At 41.4% G+C, this 15,581-nt stretch overlaps 1 protein-coding gene across 4 annotated transcripts in view; it reads left to right on the forward strand.

The window, feature by feature from the left end:
* LOC127934264 (zinc finger protein 423) overlaps positions 1-15,581 on the forward strand; it is a 146,056-nt gene that overhangs the window by 30,726 nt on the left and 99,749 nt on the right. For 2 of the 4 annotated variants that reach the window (XM_052531530.1, XM_052531529.1), the window contains exons 2-3: positions 1,385-1,444; positions 15,073-15,276. In XM_052531530.1, the coding sequence (XP_052387490.1) occupies positions 1,385-1,444; positions 15,073-15,276 (264 nt within the window). The remainder of the gene's footprint in view (positions 1-1,384; positions 1,445-15,072; positions 15,277-15,581) is intronic. The other 2 variants (XM_052531533.1, XM_052531532.1) reach the window with 1 other exon arrangement.

Genomic DNA, 15,581 nt, shown 5'->3' on the forward strand with positions numbered 1-15,581 from the left:
TTCAGTCTCTCTCGTTCTTTCTCTGACTCTCTCTGTCTTTCTTGTTCCCACTTTAGTTTCTTTTCTCATTTAACTATTTAAAGGAACAGTTCATTCAAATAATAAACGTCTGACGTGATTTACTCATCCTTATATTAGTGTAAACTGGTATGACTTTGATTCTCCTGTGAACACAAAAGAAAGAATGACATTCACATTTATTTAACAGAGACTGAAAGCGAAAGCAACTTAAATGATATGTGCTTATTGTCTTTTCCACCCACATTTAATGACAGTGAATGGGGACTTGTGTTGTTAGACTTGAAAAGCAAACAAAAAAGCACCATAGAAGTGGTCCATATGACTCATGTGCAATATTCCATATCTTCTGAAGCCATCCATTAACAGTGAATACATTTTCATTCACCGAAAAGGTTCCTAAATCATGTCCTGCAAATGATTGTGACGGCCAAAGTTATTTGGAATATTTGGAAATGCATTATTTTATTTTATTTTTTACAATCCCTAGACACTTTCATATAGGCCTAACTGAAAAAGAGCAGTGTGAACATTCACACTGATGCTTCCACATAAAAACAACAACAACTAAAATCCCTCAGTGGTTTGAAATAACATGAGGGTGAGTAAATAATTACATAGATAAGTTTCATTTTGGCTTAATTAACGCTTTAAATCTTCACGTTGGCCTCTTTTGAACCTCATCATTGATGTTTATCTTTCCTGTTTTTTGTTACTTATCTTCATGGACATTGTTCGCTGAGTTTGAAGTCTTCTACACTTAATAGTCCATTCATGCTGAAAAAGTGCTGTTATAGATTACTCGACATATTCCTTCATACTCTGATGCCTCTGTTGTCTAATGTGGCGAGGTTACACAAATTGCCGCCCGTGTTGTTGAAGAGTTACAGTGTGTGTTTCCATTCTAGACTGCGTGCCAAAGTGCTTCCAGGCTACGGGGAGTTTTGTAGAGACCGGTATTGTGCGTGTGTGTGAGTGAGAATGTGTTTATGGTTGTGAGCTATGGGGGGTGCTCCAAGTTCTTATTGTGTCCTCAACACTGCTGCTTCCTGTTTGTGTGCCAGTGAGGCTTCCTTCCTCGACTATGCCCAGGAAAACCTTCATCACACATTCCTCCTCTCATCTCACCGCCTCCCGTTACCTGTTTTTGCACCTCCAAAATTAGCAGATAGACAAACAAAGAGAACACACACACAAAGCGCTTTGATGTGCATCCAGGAATCCGTTCGAATGCATCATAGGCTCATAATGGGCCACCGTTTATGCGGCGCTCTTCTGACAAGATTGCCAAAAATGTTTGTGTGCTCAAAATGTGTGGTTGGGCTACACAAATGCTCTAATATGCTCTCTCTCTCTTTTTCGGTAGCGGTGGAAGAGTCCGAATCTACAGAGTGCGCCAGTGGTTGGGACTCCTCTGTTCAGACAGGTATGATTTCGCTAGCGTGGCGTCCTGCACGATACATCCAACCCCCTGCTCCCTTGGAGACGACCCGCTGCATCACAATCTCGAATATCAATTCCACATGGCCTGCAGCCCTGCACACAGAGGGAGGAAGGGAGGAAAGGAGGGAGAGTTTTTCATAAGGCACAAGAGGATGGCGTCCAGGTGCATGCTGGACTGGAGGCTTAGAGGCGCTTCCTGTCTGAACGTAAAGGCACTTTGCCACGCTCCGAATGTAATATTGCACGACTTGACGAGTTTGACTACACCTCCTCTCTGTAGAGGAAGATTTCTATCTGGCAAAATCCAACCGGGCTGTTTTAGATCATGCATCTTTCTGAATATTAGATTTTGCTTTTCAACCTATTTCCTCAGAAGCCCTTTTCACTTCTTGAGCATTTTCAAATTAGGGATACGTTTATGTTCGGATTTGGATGGGATGGGAGTGTGAAAATGTTACCACAGCATCAACCGAGCTCCGTTTTTTTTGACTGGACATTATCCAACAAATTACACAGCTATGCATTTATTTGGATTATGAATGTATTAGCCCATGCTCCCCTCAGCCGTGAAAGATAGTAGGGTGGGATGTGATATCATTCACCTGTTGAGATTTGATTAGATTGTGGAAAGTGGTTTCTATATGACTGGTTAGTGGCAGGAGGGGGTGATGACAGTCAAAAAGGAAGCTTTTGAAAGTTATTTTAATGAAATATTACAAAGACAAACTTTTTTTGTGTGCAGGAAAGTGTATTTATTCCGAACATATATTGCCAGTTGTGATTTCCTGATTTCCTGAAGAGTAACATCTTTTCTGCCTGAGGTACTTTATTGTTTAACTCCAGATCATGTGGATTACTATTGACTGGATCTCGGAAATTTTGTTCAAGGAATGGTAAATGTGACTGTACCTTAAGACTTAAAAATGCTGAAAAACACAAAAAGTGTCGATATGAGGCCATTTCCTGGACCCATTCCCCCTTTTCCCTGTAATTTCCTGTCATCCCTCTACTATCCCAGTCAAAAAACATGGCCTTAGTAAAATAATATATGGCCGGAATCTTATTAGTCATTAGGTTATTGAAATCACTAAAGTCAGATATCGAGAGTGTGTTAGATGTGTTTATGCTTTTTTTTAAGAGTTTGTATTTGTTCGTTGCATCCTGGTGAGCTCAGCAGAGAGAATGGAGTAAGATAGTGGCCCCCAGGGGCCTGAGGGGATGACGTGGGCCCCTCCTAACTGGCCCTGAGGGAGTGCTGCAGGGGTGCTGACTGAGGTCCTGGGTGGCTGCAAAGTGCTGCGTGTGTGAGATAGAGCAGGAAGGGGAGTCCCAGGGCTCTCTCTAAACCCTCCGCTCTTCCTCCCTGCCTCTCCTCCTCCTCCCTCCATCCCTCTCTCTCCTTCATTTTTTGTGCCGTAACCCCATTTGCTCATGCTAATCAGCCTTTTTTTCCCCACCTCTGTTCCGGGTGGACTTGGTCGCATTCCGCATCACCTCCTCTTTCTTCCTTTCTCTTTCCTCTTTGTCTCCCTTTTTTTCCTTCTTTCGCTCAATCCCTTCCCCCATCTATATTCTCTTCTGTGTTTGTTTGTGCTGCTGTGCTGAGGCTCAGGGGGCAGCTCGCCATCTCTTATTTAAAAAGATAAAAAACCTTCCTTCCCTTTATTCCCTAGGAGATGATGTCGACAAGGACACTGGCAGGCTTTTCCTGGTATTAAATTCACTTCGTTCCCCCTTCCGTCCTTCTCCTCGATGGAAAATGTGTGCTGAGTTTGGAGTGAGGTGGTGGGGGGGGAGGTTGGATTGGAGTTAAGGGGTGGAGATGTTAAAGAAAATAGTTATAGCCCCGCCCCCATCCGTGGGCCCCAAAGGAACTGATTGAGGCCCCTTCGGTCTGTCCCACTGGGGGAGCGGGCCGGAGGTACACCCCCCGTTTCCCTCTCTCTCCCATTCTCTCACTCGGTTTCTTTCTCTCTCCACCCCATGCTCCCTGAGATAGAAAAACAACCCGTCCCTCCCTGGCCCAGAGGGGAAGAAGAGAAGGAAAGGAGAAAAGAGAGAAAATGAGCCAGGTCTGACACTGGAGACTCTGGGAGATGGTGGTGTGGGTGGGGGGGTGGGATCGGTCGAAGGAAAGGAAGAGGAGGGAGAGCGCGAGTTTATAGAGACAGATGCAGAAGCTTGTCATTTTTTTTTCCAAAGACGGGTCAGGGAGGGGGAATTGTTTTTTATAAGTGCCATCAGAGCTGTGAAGTTGAGCATTGTTTTTCCTGCTTCCTGTCAAAGAACCGGAGCGGTGTTTTTGGATGCGTACACACACACACACACACACATACACACTGAAACAATAGCTCTAGAGACTTTGCTTTATCAACATATAGGACATCGTCTGATGCACATTTGCAAGGATCAAGTACATTATTACTCACACACACATCGACGCACACAAGCACCCAATTTGTGTGTGTGCCCCCGACTATGATTCATTGCGGAAAAAAGCTGCTCATATCCCCATGCGCTGGCCGATCGGGGCTGTAATGGTCTTGAATTGAATTATTTTATTCATTTCCTCCCTCAGCTATTGGTGGGCCGGCAGGACCTCTTAATGCAGCCAATCAGATGACTCCTCCTGCTCTCCCTCGATCTCACCCACACTGGGCGAGTCATTGTGACCTCACTCGTAATGTGAGCTTTTTGGTCACCTGTGTATTCCTCAGGCAGAAAGGGAGCTGTTGTGTTCTGGTTTTATTTGGCAGTGGGGCACTGAACCAGGCCTATTTATGACCCTCTTAATAGCCTAAACTGTCAAACTCGGCACACGTTAAACTTTTGTCGAGGCCAGAATGAAAGGGAGAGAAAGATAGGTATGTGTTGCAGTCAGTACAGTGCAGAAGATTTGATTTTTACTTGCTAATATTTTTATTGGCTCAAATATATATATATATATACTATACATTTTTAGAAACACATTTAATATGCCTCAGAAATAAAAAAATATATATATTTTTTGGGACTTAATGACACTTTTTTTTTTTTTTTTTTTTTAAATGCTATATTTAAAAAAATATTAATTGGCAGGTTGCCTGAATGACCAGCTGACTAATAAATCAGTGTTTAGGAAAGGCCTGTATAATAGGTTGGTTTTTGGGGTTACCTGATTTTAGTCAGGGCGTTTACATGGGATGTGTTTAATTAAATTAAAGTTATACTAATTATTACCTTGACACTGATAAAAAAACAAAAAACAAACACAGTAAATGGATAAGTGAACGATAAAACTTTTGCATTGGTACAAAAAAAAAGAAAACATTTTAAATTATTTATTTATTTTGAACTCTCTATTAATCAGAATTATGTTAAAACATAGAAAAACTATATAAAACTGTTTTAAATGTTGATAAAAAATAGAACATAAATTCAAATTTAATTTAGAAAACAAGTAAATTGTGATAACATTTATCAGTATTCCTGTTTTTACTGTCTTTTGTTCAAAGAAATGCAGCAGTTAGTCGACGGTCATAATGATTTTTTTTTACACAATTGAAAAAAAATTTTTCAATATACAACTCACAACTCCAAGAAAACATTTATTTTCTACCTCGTTTCTCTAGAAAATGGTGGTATAATGTGCAAAACACTTTCTTAAGAGACATCTAGTGGTTAGATTTTGGTTAGATTTAGAAAATGTAGTCACAGGTGTATCTATTTAACTAGTTCTCATTCTCTATTGTCAAACACCCTGACTAAGGCCTGTTTGGGCTGATTCGCGTTGGTGTTTTTTAACATGGAGCCCTGTTTTACAATAAAGGCTTTTTCTATTTTTTCTGCTATGTGAGTGCCTGGATGTGGATTCTTTTTGTTTCTTGCAATGGGATCCACTTTTTGTTTTTGGCTTTTAGGACTACCACAAGTCATTCAAACAGATTTGCCAGAACCAGCTCGGTAGCGTAACCTTGGTGACATATTTATATTGCAATGCAACATTAGCTCAATTGGGCTAGCAGTAGTTCAGTCTGGCCCAAAACAGACTATTTTTTGAGGCAACTGTTGAGAACCAGAGGTTTGGCGAGATCTGTTAGATGATTTTGTGTGTGTATGCACAGACTCACACACAGAGTGAAATATCAGTCAGTCTCCTGGCCCCTGCACATGCTCTGTCCCTTCTGGAATCTAACCTGAGCTGGATTCAACCATGCATTCTCCGTTTGGTGGCTGGGAACAAGAGAGGGGAGGGTGGGAGGAGGACAGGAGCGATGATGACCGTCGGCAACATCGCAGCCCCAAAATGGCCTTCTTTCTCCATGATGCAGTGGGCAGTTTAGAAAAGAGGACACAACCAAGAGATCCATCTCTCTATCCCTCAAGTGCTTTTGTGTGTCTTCCTCTCTCACCATTCATGTCTCGCTGTCTGTCTCGCTATCTCATTTATGTCCCTCTCTATTTTTCTTCATCTCCTTGCATGAACCTCTGGAGGTCCATAATATATTTTTAATTTCCCCAAGGCAGCGACAGGAAAACAGTTTTAATGTGTGAAGAGGAGGTGAGGTTCTCTCTCTCTGTGTGTGTGTGTGTGTGTGTGTGTATGCTTTAGCAAGTCGCCGCGTGCGTATATTTCCACGTAGAAGTGTGTACGCGATGATCGCAGATTCGTTTGTCGACTGACAGAACCACGGGCTGGAACAGGTGATGGCATCAGCGAGCAGCTGTACGGCTGTTTTTGTGTTTTGTGTGATTTAATTCCCATCCTTCCATGACGTGCTCTTTCATCATCTCTAACTTTTTTTTTTTTTTTCTGTGTATGGGTGCACAAGCATTGGGTGCTGGGTCTCTAGAGGAGGGGAGACTGGTACAGTGTGGCTGGCAAGCGGGGGTCCCAAGGGGCCATGAAGTATTGTGGAAACGCAGCTAGCGGAGGCCAGTAGAGCCAGAGAGAGAGGTCTGCTCGCTTTAAATAGGTCCTGTGTTTACCGCGTTAGGCCTTGCGCTCCCCCGAGAGACCACGTGCACACACTGCACCTGCTCAAGCACTGGGGCATCAGGGGCCCTTGTCCCAGCTCCAAACCAGAATATGCACAGATTGGATGTAGATGTACCATACATGCGGCTTTATAGCTAGTGGTCAACCAACTAGTGCTATTTGATGGCCCATGTCAATTTATGGAGGGAAGAATGACCACTATATATACATGCATTAAGAGAAACAAGATTCAAATGTTGAAATCAGTATTTCAATATTTACTCCAAAATGGCAGGATTGGTGGCCATTGATAATAATCTTAAATTAGCAAAACATTGGCAGATTAATGACGTTTTTATATTATTTTATTTTATTTTAACAAGCTGGCTATATTCTATTGTTCAATTTTAATTTGTTAGTAAAAAATAATATTTAACTAACAATTAAAGGAGTATATTCAGTTGCAAAATAGCTGCTGTTGAAATTGGAATAGTAACAACTAGGGTTGGGTACCGTTCACTTTTTAACCAGTACCCAATGGTTCCTTCTTTTAGTAGTTTACTCTCTGTGTAATTACGAAAACAATTATTTCAGTGAAAAAAATAAAGTCCAAACGTCTCAATTTTTAGATTTTAGAACAATAGGGCCCTACAAACTTTTTCTTTCTCCAACATATTTTTTTAATATTCTAATAATTGTATTTTTTTCTACAATTAAGTGATTAATCTGGTTTTAATATTTATTTTACTTAATTAATTGTTTTATTTAAATTTGATAGAAAATGTAATATTTAAAGATGTACATTATTCTGTACAAAAGTAATACAAGAGTAATATATTTCTGTTACATGTTAAACTGTACTTTTATTTTGACAGGTTGCCATGCCATTTCTGTGTGTATACAGTATGCTGATTATAGTTTTCTGAAATGAAGCGGTAAAATTATAGAGTAAATTACTTTCTTATAAATGGACTCGCGTACACATTTTCACAGAAACAAAATATAACCTCACTTCAGAACTTTTGGGCTTGCCCTGTGTGTTGTTTGACCGAGTTGCAGGGTGACATCAGGTCACAGGGTCTCTGTTTCTCTCTCTGTAGCGTATACTCCCAGATGTATTCTCAAGTACCGAAATTTGGCCCTGATTGATTTAACGTGAATCGGTACTCTGTGGAACCGACACTATTCAGTAGGTACCAAACCCTAGTAACAAAATTAATCATTACAGCTCTTCTGAATGGACTGTATACCCCTAAGGTATGAAGGTTCTGGTGCTGTGGAGTCCATATTAAACCTGGATCACCTATCCATTGTGTCTTTTCTATCAGTGAGCGTATCTGTACCAGTTTTCAGTGACAGGATGAGCGATGGATTTCGACAGGTAGGCTGTGCTCATGTGATGAGATCAGACATCTCTAATCGAGCTCAGAGCAGTTCTACAATTCCTTTGGTCTCGCTGACTAATGCAGCCTTGGTCTGGTTTACATTTGGCCATGTCTGGTTCGAGTGTGTGTATTTGTGGTGTAGTTGAAAGACAGCCTTGTGCTTTAATGTTTTCATAGGAAAAAAAGTCTTGTTGAAGTTGGAGCTGATATGTTTCCAGTACAGCACAGCACTCATTCTTTTGTTGGGGTTTAGTTGTAATCTGGTGTGTGTGTGTGTGTGTGTGTGCACCTCTTTTCCCCAAACCAAGTTTACTCTCACACTTCTCTTCTGATCCCCATTTCTGTCTAATATTGGTTGACATGCGAGTATGACCTCATACTGTATGTGGATTTCCCCTTTTAGTGCTTTAAAAAAAATCAAAACACATTCTATTGCGCTTAAACGCACACACAGTACAGCATAACTAAGAGCAGACACAGTGGCGGAAGGGGAAATGGAGTTTTAACGGTTCTAGTCATAAAGAGAGTTCCCTAGCTAAGGTCTCAAAACGTTTTAGCCGAGTTGCTGTCTTGGTGAAGCGAAACCCACAATGCAAAATGGAAAGCTTTTTATTGCATTATTTAAAGATCACATGAAATCAAAATCTGACATTTGTGGCTTTTAGTCTTTCTTTTAGCATCTATATACTAGTGCACTTCTAAAAGTTTACAAACTTTTAGTTAATACATGCATCTAAATTTTACGTTGTTTTAAATTTGTTTTGAGGATACAAATTAAAAAGTTTGATGACTAACCATGTGCTTATCAGTTTTGTCCAAAATTCAACACAGAAAAGAAAACTGTGCTTGTCAAGCAGATTTATGTCATTTTATATTTAACATTTATTTTGCAATGTGAGCGATTAGAAAGACAACTTAGTTGTGTTGTTAGATCTGTGGACACTTAGTGGCACTAAAACATCTTCTTGAACCTTTGTCACTTTTGTCATTTTGTTCCTCCCATCAGCGTGGAGGATGCCTTGCGGTGTCCATTAAGGGTAGCATCACACCAATGCTAATTATTTCCCGCTCTCATGATGGAAGCTGCACCACACTTAAAAAAAAAAAACACATATCAACTTAACGAGGGGTAATTAGCAGGTCCCTGTAAGGCGGGGCTGTGCTCGGCAACATGACTGCTCTGTGGATTCTGCTAATTCACTTCTCCTCATCTAATTACCCCACACAAACATGGCTGTTTGTCTTTCCTGAGAGAGAAAGTGTGCTGGGTGGGGTGGTTTGGTATCTTGTCAATTGTAGCACCCCCCAAATCTCCGCCACTGTCACACACATACAAACGCGACCCAAGGCTCAACAAACACAACCCTGTTTAATATAAAGACTAAGAAAGGGGTATTTGTAGAACTATGAATATTATATAATATTATAAGGAAAAACATACTATGTTAAATCTGAGTTTCAGTCAGACCATGTTGCAATAGCATGTGGTTTAAAAAGTTGGCCAAGATTTATGAATATTAATATTATTTTATTTTTCACTAGAATATGCAATCTACCATTTTTAGAAAGGATGCCGACCCTCGGGACTGCATTTAATGACTGGAACTCTTGAGCACCATTGAATTACATCGTAACATATGAATATGAATACATCTTCTGAAAAAATTGCTAAAGCTATTTTTTGAAGCATCGCTTTACATTTGTGAAAATGGGTATGTCTTAAGAATTGGAGATGAACCAGCTTTTAAAAATTTAAGTTTACATTTTTGGTTTTATGTTCAACAAAATATTAGGAATGAATATATATTAATTTAAAATATGTAAAATAATTGTAAGTATCTTTGGTTTTTTACTTTTCCGATTTTTTGCTTTTTATTGATTAAAATGTTAGAAAGGAATACTGACAGGCTAGGCTTGAACCGAACCCAATTTGAGCACCAAGCAAATGTGTAGCTCTGACAGAATTACATAATTATAAACACTCATTTTTTTAAGAATAAGGACTGAGTTGGTCAAGTAAGAGTGAATTTGATTGTGTGTTGATTGTACTTTTTATAATACCCTTGTTTAGTGTGTTTCTGTTGTTTGTATCTGTAGTGTAGGTTTATGGTGGGTATATTTGTGTGAGTTCTTGGTGCTGGGACAGGCTGATAATGGCCCGCAGAGTGTGGGACAGGGGCTCCAGCTGGCTTTGAGAGAGTGAGGAGGGCTCCGGGCACATCCCCTGCTGGGGACCCCCTAACACTCATTAACAGATCACTCTTGCACATGAAAGAAGACAGCAGCACACACCTTGACTTACAGCATTGATAAAATACTCTCACATACATGAACATGCAGGGGTGGAAAGTGTTTGGCACCTGGAACGGCAAAGTCTCAAAAGAGCACTTGAGAGAGTGTGTGTGTGTGTGTGTGTGTGTGTGTGTGTGTGTGTGTTTGTCTTTGTCATCAGCATACCAAGGTCGTTAGTTTCCAAAACTGCAGTAATCACTTCTACTCTGATAAATGGAGCTTTCAATCAAGTTCACAACTCCGTTGTCCAGTCACTAACCCTTACCAAACACACACACACACACACACACACAAACATGCACACAGAAGTGTTGTCTCTTTGCCTTGTTTCTCACCTAGCCCTCTCACAGTAGAGGGAGTCTAGGCCCTGTTGTGAGGTATGCCAGTGTGTTCGTCTGTCCTCCACCTCCAGTGATGCAAAAGGACACTGAAGGGACAAAATTGCCTCCCATACTCATTTAAATCAAAACAGCCCACCTGAAGCACAACATTATAAAAATATTAAACACTACATTATGTCGCTAACACATTTCTACTACATTAACAACACAGATAGCAGCTCAGTTACCACAGGTTTTCTAGCTTGACAGCTATTACAGTAATGAAACAAAAATAGCTGCACGGTTTCTGACAGGAGCGGTGCGTGCTGGAGATATATGTTAGCGGAGTTCGGAGGAGAGTGGAGAATTATATGAGCACTAAGAATATATCGGAGAGCATAAAAAGAACTGTTTCTTTTGAGTTACTTTCTTTAAGATCATTAGTCTCTTAGTATTCTCACAAGCCCAGATTCCATTGAGCTTGACTGTGCCACAGTCAGTCTGTGTTTAAAAACAGCTAGCTGCTTCAGAATGATTCAGCTAAGCCTTGCCTTGACCTTAAGTCACTTTTACAGGTTTTGTCTATGTAGGGGCATTAAAGAGAGAGTGTAGCTAAATTGTCATTACTTGCTCTCATATTGGAAGCAGTAGTCTTCTCAGGAACACATAATGAAAAATGTGTACTTTTTTACCATTTCAGTGCAGCTGCATTTGGGACTAGTGCTCTCAAGCTTCAAAGAGGGCACAAAAATGCATAAAAGTACCAAAAGAGTGATCCATAATGACTCCTGTGCTGTATTGTAAGTCTTTTGAAATCATACAATTAATTTTAAAGGTCCCGTAATGACACGTGACATTAGGATGTGATGTGTAATATACGAGTCGAAAACGCTAGGCACGTTAACTTTACGATAACGTCTGTCATCACTACAACACACACTTTATGGCATTGGTTCTGGCTTTTATTCACACAGAGCTCATTCCGGAACTGAACCCTGCAATGTTACTAAGTCCCCAACCCGGGAACGATCCCAGAATAAATCCCGGGATGTGTTTGCGTTCACACAGAAGGCAATCCAGCAATGTTCTGGTAATTTTTCCAGGTCCAGCGTGCAGTGTGAAAGGGGCTTTAGACTAACAGACCCAATGACTCAAGGAAAAACATCAGTAAATCTCTTATTCTTTTGTCTTTTAGGTGCAAAAAGATATTGTATGGCTTCATTAGACTTGCCCAAGATGTCTGGACCACCTTTAGGGTACTTTTATGGTTATTTTGTGTCGCAAAAATTTTATTATCATTGAATGCAAAAAAACATAGATAACACAATCCTCAAATTTTCTCTCAAAAGTAGTAAAGTTATATTTCAAAAACATTGGTGATGGTGAGTAAATAACTGTTATCTTTTGGGTGTGCTATCCCTTTAAATATTTTAACCGTCAATTGCGCAAAATCAAAAGTGAGGTCTGTTGGGTGAACCCTAATCTCAAAACGTTCATGGACCTCACCTCGACCTGTTCCCCACCACAAGTCCATCAGCCTCTCTTCACACCATGTGTCGTTTTTACGCACATGTCTGCGCTTGTGTGTGTTTGTCAAGGCCACGGTCGGAGGTGGAACGACCGCAGCTGAGTTGTGTGATGCGTGTGTATCAATCTTCCACTGCAGAGAGAGAAATGGAGCTCTGTAATGATGGTGGCCCTGCACTCTAATGGAGTGTGTTCTGGAGGGCCCCCTCTAGAGACTTCCCTCCCCTTTTCCCTCCTGAGAGGGCATACACTTACAGGAAAGGAGGGAGGGGGAGAGGCGCAATAATGAAAGGAAGATGCAAAAAAGAGAATGAAAACGAAGGATGGAGCAGTTCAAAAGGCAGGTTAGTGGCGTTGAGCGCTCTGCTGGCCACTTTTATCCTCGTTTCCATCGCCTCCTGTCCGCCAGCACTGCTTAAGAGCAGAGAGATGGAGGGATGGAGAGAGTAGAAGGGTAGGGGAAGGTCCCTTCCTGCTCCTCCCTTGTTGCCATGGTAGCAGGTTGTGCTGGCATGTGCCTTGGTTGGCAGTGCCTGTACCTCTGGCATGAGGGTACCTGGGGGAATCAGGGTTTGTGCGCGAGTGTGTGTGTGATTGAGTGAGGAGAGGTGGGGAGTGTTAAAGGGTTGCTGCCACCATCCATTTTCCCCGAGATTAGAAGCTCTCGTGGATGAAATAGTGTAGTTAATGCACCTTTTGTGTGTTTGCGGGTGTGTGTATGTGTGTAACCGCTGCTCAGGGCTCTGTCAGTGTAGTGTCAGTTAGGGGCTGTTTCCCTCCCTGTCCAGACGGTGTTCTCACCACTGGACAGATGGCCATACCCCTCCTACCCCCTAGCCCAGCCTGCACCACCCTCCAAACCACCGCGACGTCCCCACCTTCACCCCCACCTCTCTACCCTCTGCTCTGGTGAGAGAGATATAAACTAGAGCACCTCAACGCTTCCTTATCCAAATGCCCCTCCAGATACCTAGCCCACCAACCCCCCTCAACCATTTCCACCTGCAGTCCGGACTGGGCTGGGGCCCAAAGTGAAGCCCAGGCTCTCCTCTGGCTGGGCTCCGATCCGCAGGCCCCATTAGCGTGGGCTGCTGCGGCGCGACGTAATGCAGTGCCAGGCCTGGCCAAATTAGAGCTGATCAGAATGTGTGGAGCACAGGAATGGCCACCTCCTGCTTCTCTCTGATTGCACAAGTCCAGGATGATTAGACAGGATGTTAAGCCCGGGGGAGTCGGTGAGCAGCCCTCCCTCACTCCGGCCCTCACTTCCTCCCTCCTTTTTTCCACTACCTCTGCCCTCACGTTTCCTTCTTTCCCCTGCTCGTTTTCTCAGCTCCTCGGTTTCCCTGGTTGGCAACGTTGTTTTTTTTTTTTTTTTTTTTTTTTTTTTTTTTCTTTAATTCATCAACAGGTTTCATATTTTTTTCCAACTCGGTGTATTGGAGCCGATCGCACTTGTACGTGAAATGGAAACTGGTTGCGTATTGCATCAGAAATTGCGTTTACTCAACACGTTCTGTCATTTAACGAATCTGAAAAACATGCATGGATAATTCAGTCATTTCTTTTGTGTGCTATTGTGCTAAGATGCATTGCCACAGTAAATTATGCTATTAGGGAATAAAAGTGATTAAAACATTTTTTTAACTCCCTTCCGATTATAGAAAGTGAGTGACGTGAGTGAGGATCTAGGGATTGAAACGAGATTCCAAGTGTAGTCCAGTGGAATAATTTATGAGATATTGATTATAAAGTCAGGTGACCTGATCGCTTGACCTTCTGTTGGTTGATCACATTTATGTTGTGATGAAATGGAAGTAGCAACTGATCTTGGGGATTTAGTTCTCTCCGTCGGTTGTTGGGTGGAGGTAGATTTCAATGCGAACTTGCAGTCAATCATAATGTTTTGAATTATTTTGTTTTGTTTTGTTTTGCATTGACACTTTTGCCAAGTGTGGTCATAATGTATCTGACCACCTCCATATGTGGTCTGGGTAATCATGATGCAATCGCATGGCTTTTAAAGTGGTCAAGCGCTTTCCAATTCTGATCCGACCACCAAATGTGCATGCTAATGGCAGGTGTGACGGTCGCCTTTTGTGTCTTAATTTGGATTAATCATATCTGTTCCTCTTTGCTCTCGTTCTGTCTCAAATCCCTTACCACCCCACATTTTGTACACTGTCTTGTCTCTCTTCCTCTGTCTCTCTCTCTTTCCCTCTCACTCAATCTTGCTCTCTACTCCCTCTTCCTCCAGTCTCATGTGTAGTCCTTTCAGCGTAGAGCCTTTAATGTGATAATAAGGTGTGAAAATGGAGCCACAATGGCGGAAGGAGGATTGCAGTGGCAGATTTCTCCACTGGTCCTTACTGTGTTCCATGAGCGACTGGATGGCTCATGCTCAAGCAGCTCTCGAAGCCTCAGGCCCCTCTCTTACACTTCAGTCTAGCGGCTCACGGGAGCTTTGATGTAGTTTTGACTGAGACTAGACACACTTAGGGTTGGGATTTATGCTGAGAGGCTAAGAAAAGTGATCTCTTTTAGGTCATTTTTAACAGTGGGGCTATTCCAGTAATGTGGTACATTTTGGTTGGTACATTTCTAGCGATTAGTGACTACAATATAGCTTTGGAAAGTTGAATTGATTCAGGTGAATTGGTTCTTCATAAACTATTCTTTACCTCATGTGCAGCATTGGAATTTATGATTCATTATAGTGAATTAATATATATATTTGTGTGTGAATATGTATTTTTATATATTTATTTATTTATGTATATATGTGTGTGTGTGTGAATATGTACTGTATATATTGAATACTTTTTTAAAAAGTAACATGACTAGTTTACAGTTTTACAGTTTTTTTTCATAAGTTCTACCTTGGCAAACTACGGTCTCAAAATAGCTTCGCCAACACCGGATAAGACCTGCTTGTATTTATTATTTTTTATTGATTTAAGTTTTGACAAGTACAGAACGTTTTACTTCCCCTGACATTTGCAAAAACTCTGCATCAGCACATATATGAAGTACAACACATAACAGGCCAGAAATGATTGTTAAAATTTGATTCACCTGTCAATAGCAATCCTTTATCCTCATGTCTTGCCCCTTTCTCTCTGTGGTGTAGATGCAGCAGTATCAGAGCGAGACTCTGATAGAAAGGAGAGCCGGGCGGCGGGAGAGGATGGAGAACAGAGTGTGACCAGTCATGATGAGAGAGTGGGAGAGGAGGATTTAGATGATGACTCAATCTTCACCTGTGACAACTGCCAACACGACTTTGAGTGCCTGGCAGACCTGACCGAGCACCGTACCAACCACTGCCCAGCAGGTTTGTGCATGCATGCGTGTATATTGTGTTTCTCCACTGTATTTAACAGAGAAGTGTATATATTTTGTAATCTCCTGTGTTCTTCTATAACAATTTAATGTGAAACTTATATGTTGACTTTTGTAGAATCCCACTTTAAAGATTTTGAGTTAGACTTTTAAATGACTGACTGTTGCCACAGTGCTTTTTTACCTAAAATAATCATGCAACTAATCAAAGATACAAATAATGTTGCATTTCATTTATGGGTGAGACTACATTTTTATCTGTAAAAAAATGGTGAAGTGTTTGGTAAACCTACTTGA

This window comes from Carassius gibelio, chromosome A18 (genome assembly GCF_023724105.1).
Source record: "Carassius gibelio isolate Cgi1373 ecotype wild population from Czech Republic chromosome A18, carGib1.2-hapl.c, whole genome shotgun sequence".
NCBI lineage: Eukaryota > Metazoa > Chordata > Actinopteri > Cypriniformes > Cyprinidae > Carassius > Carassius gibelio.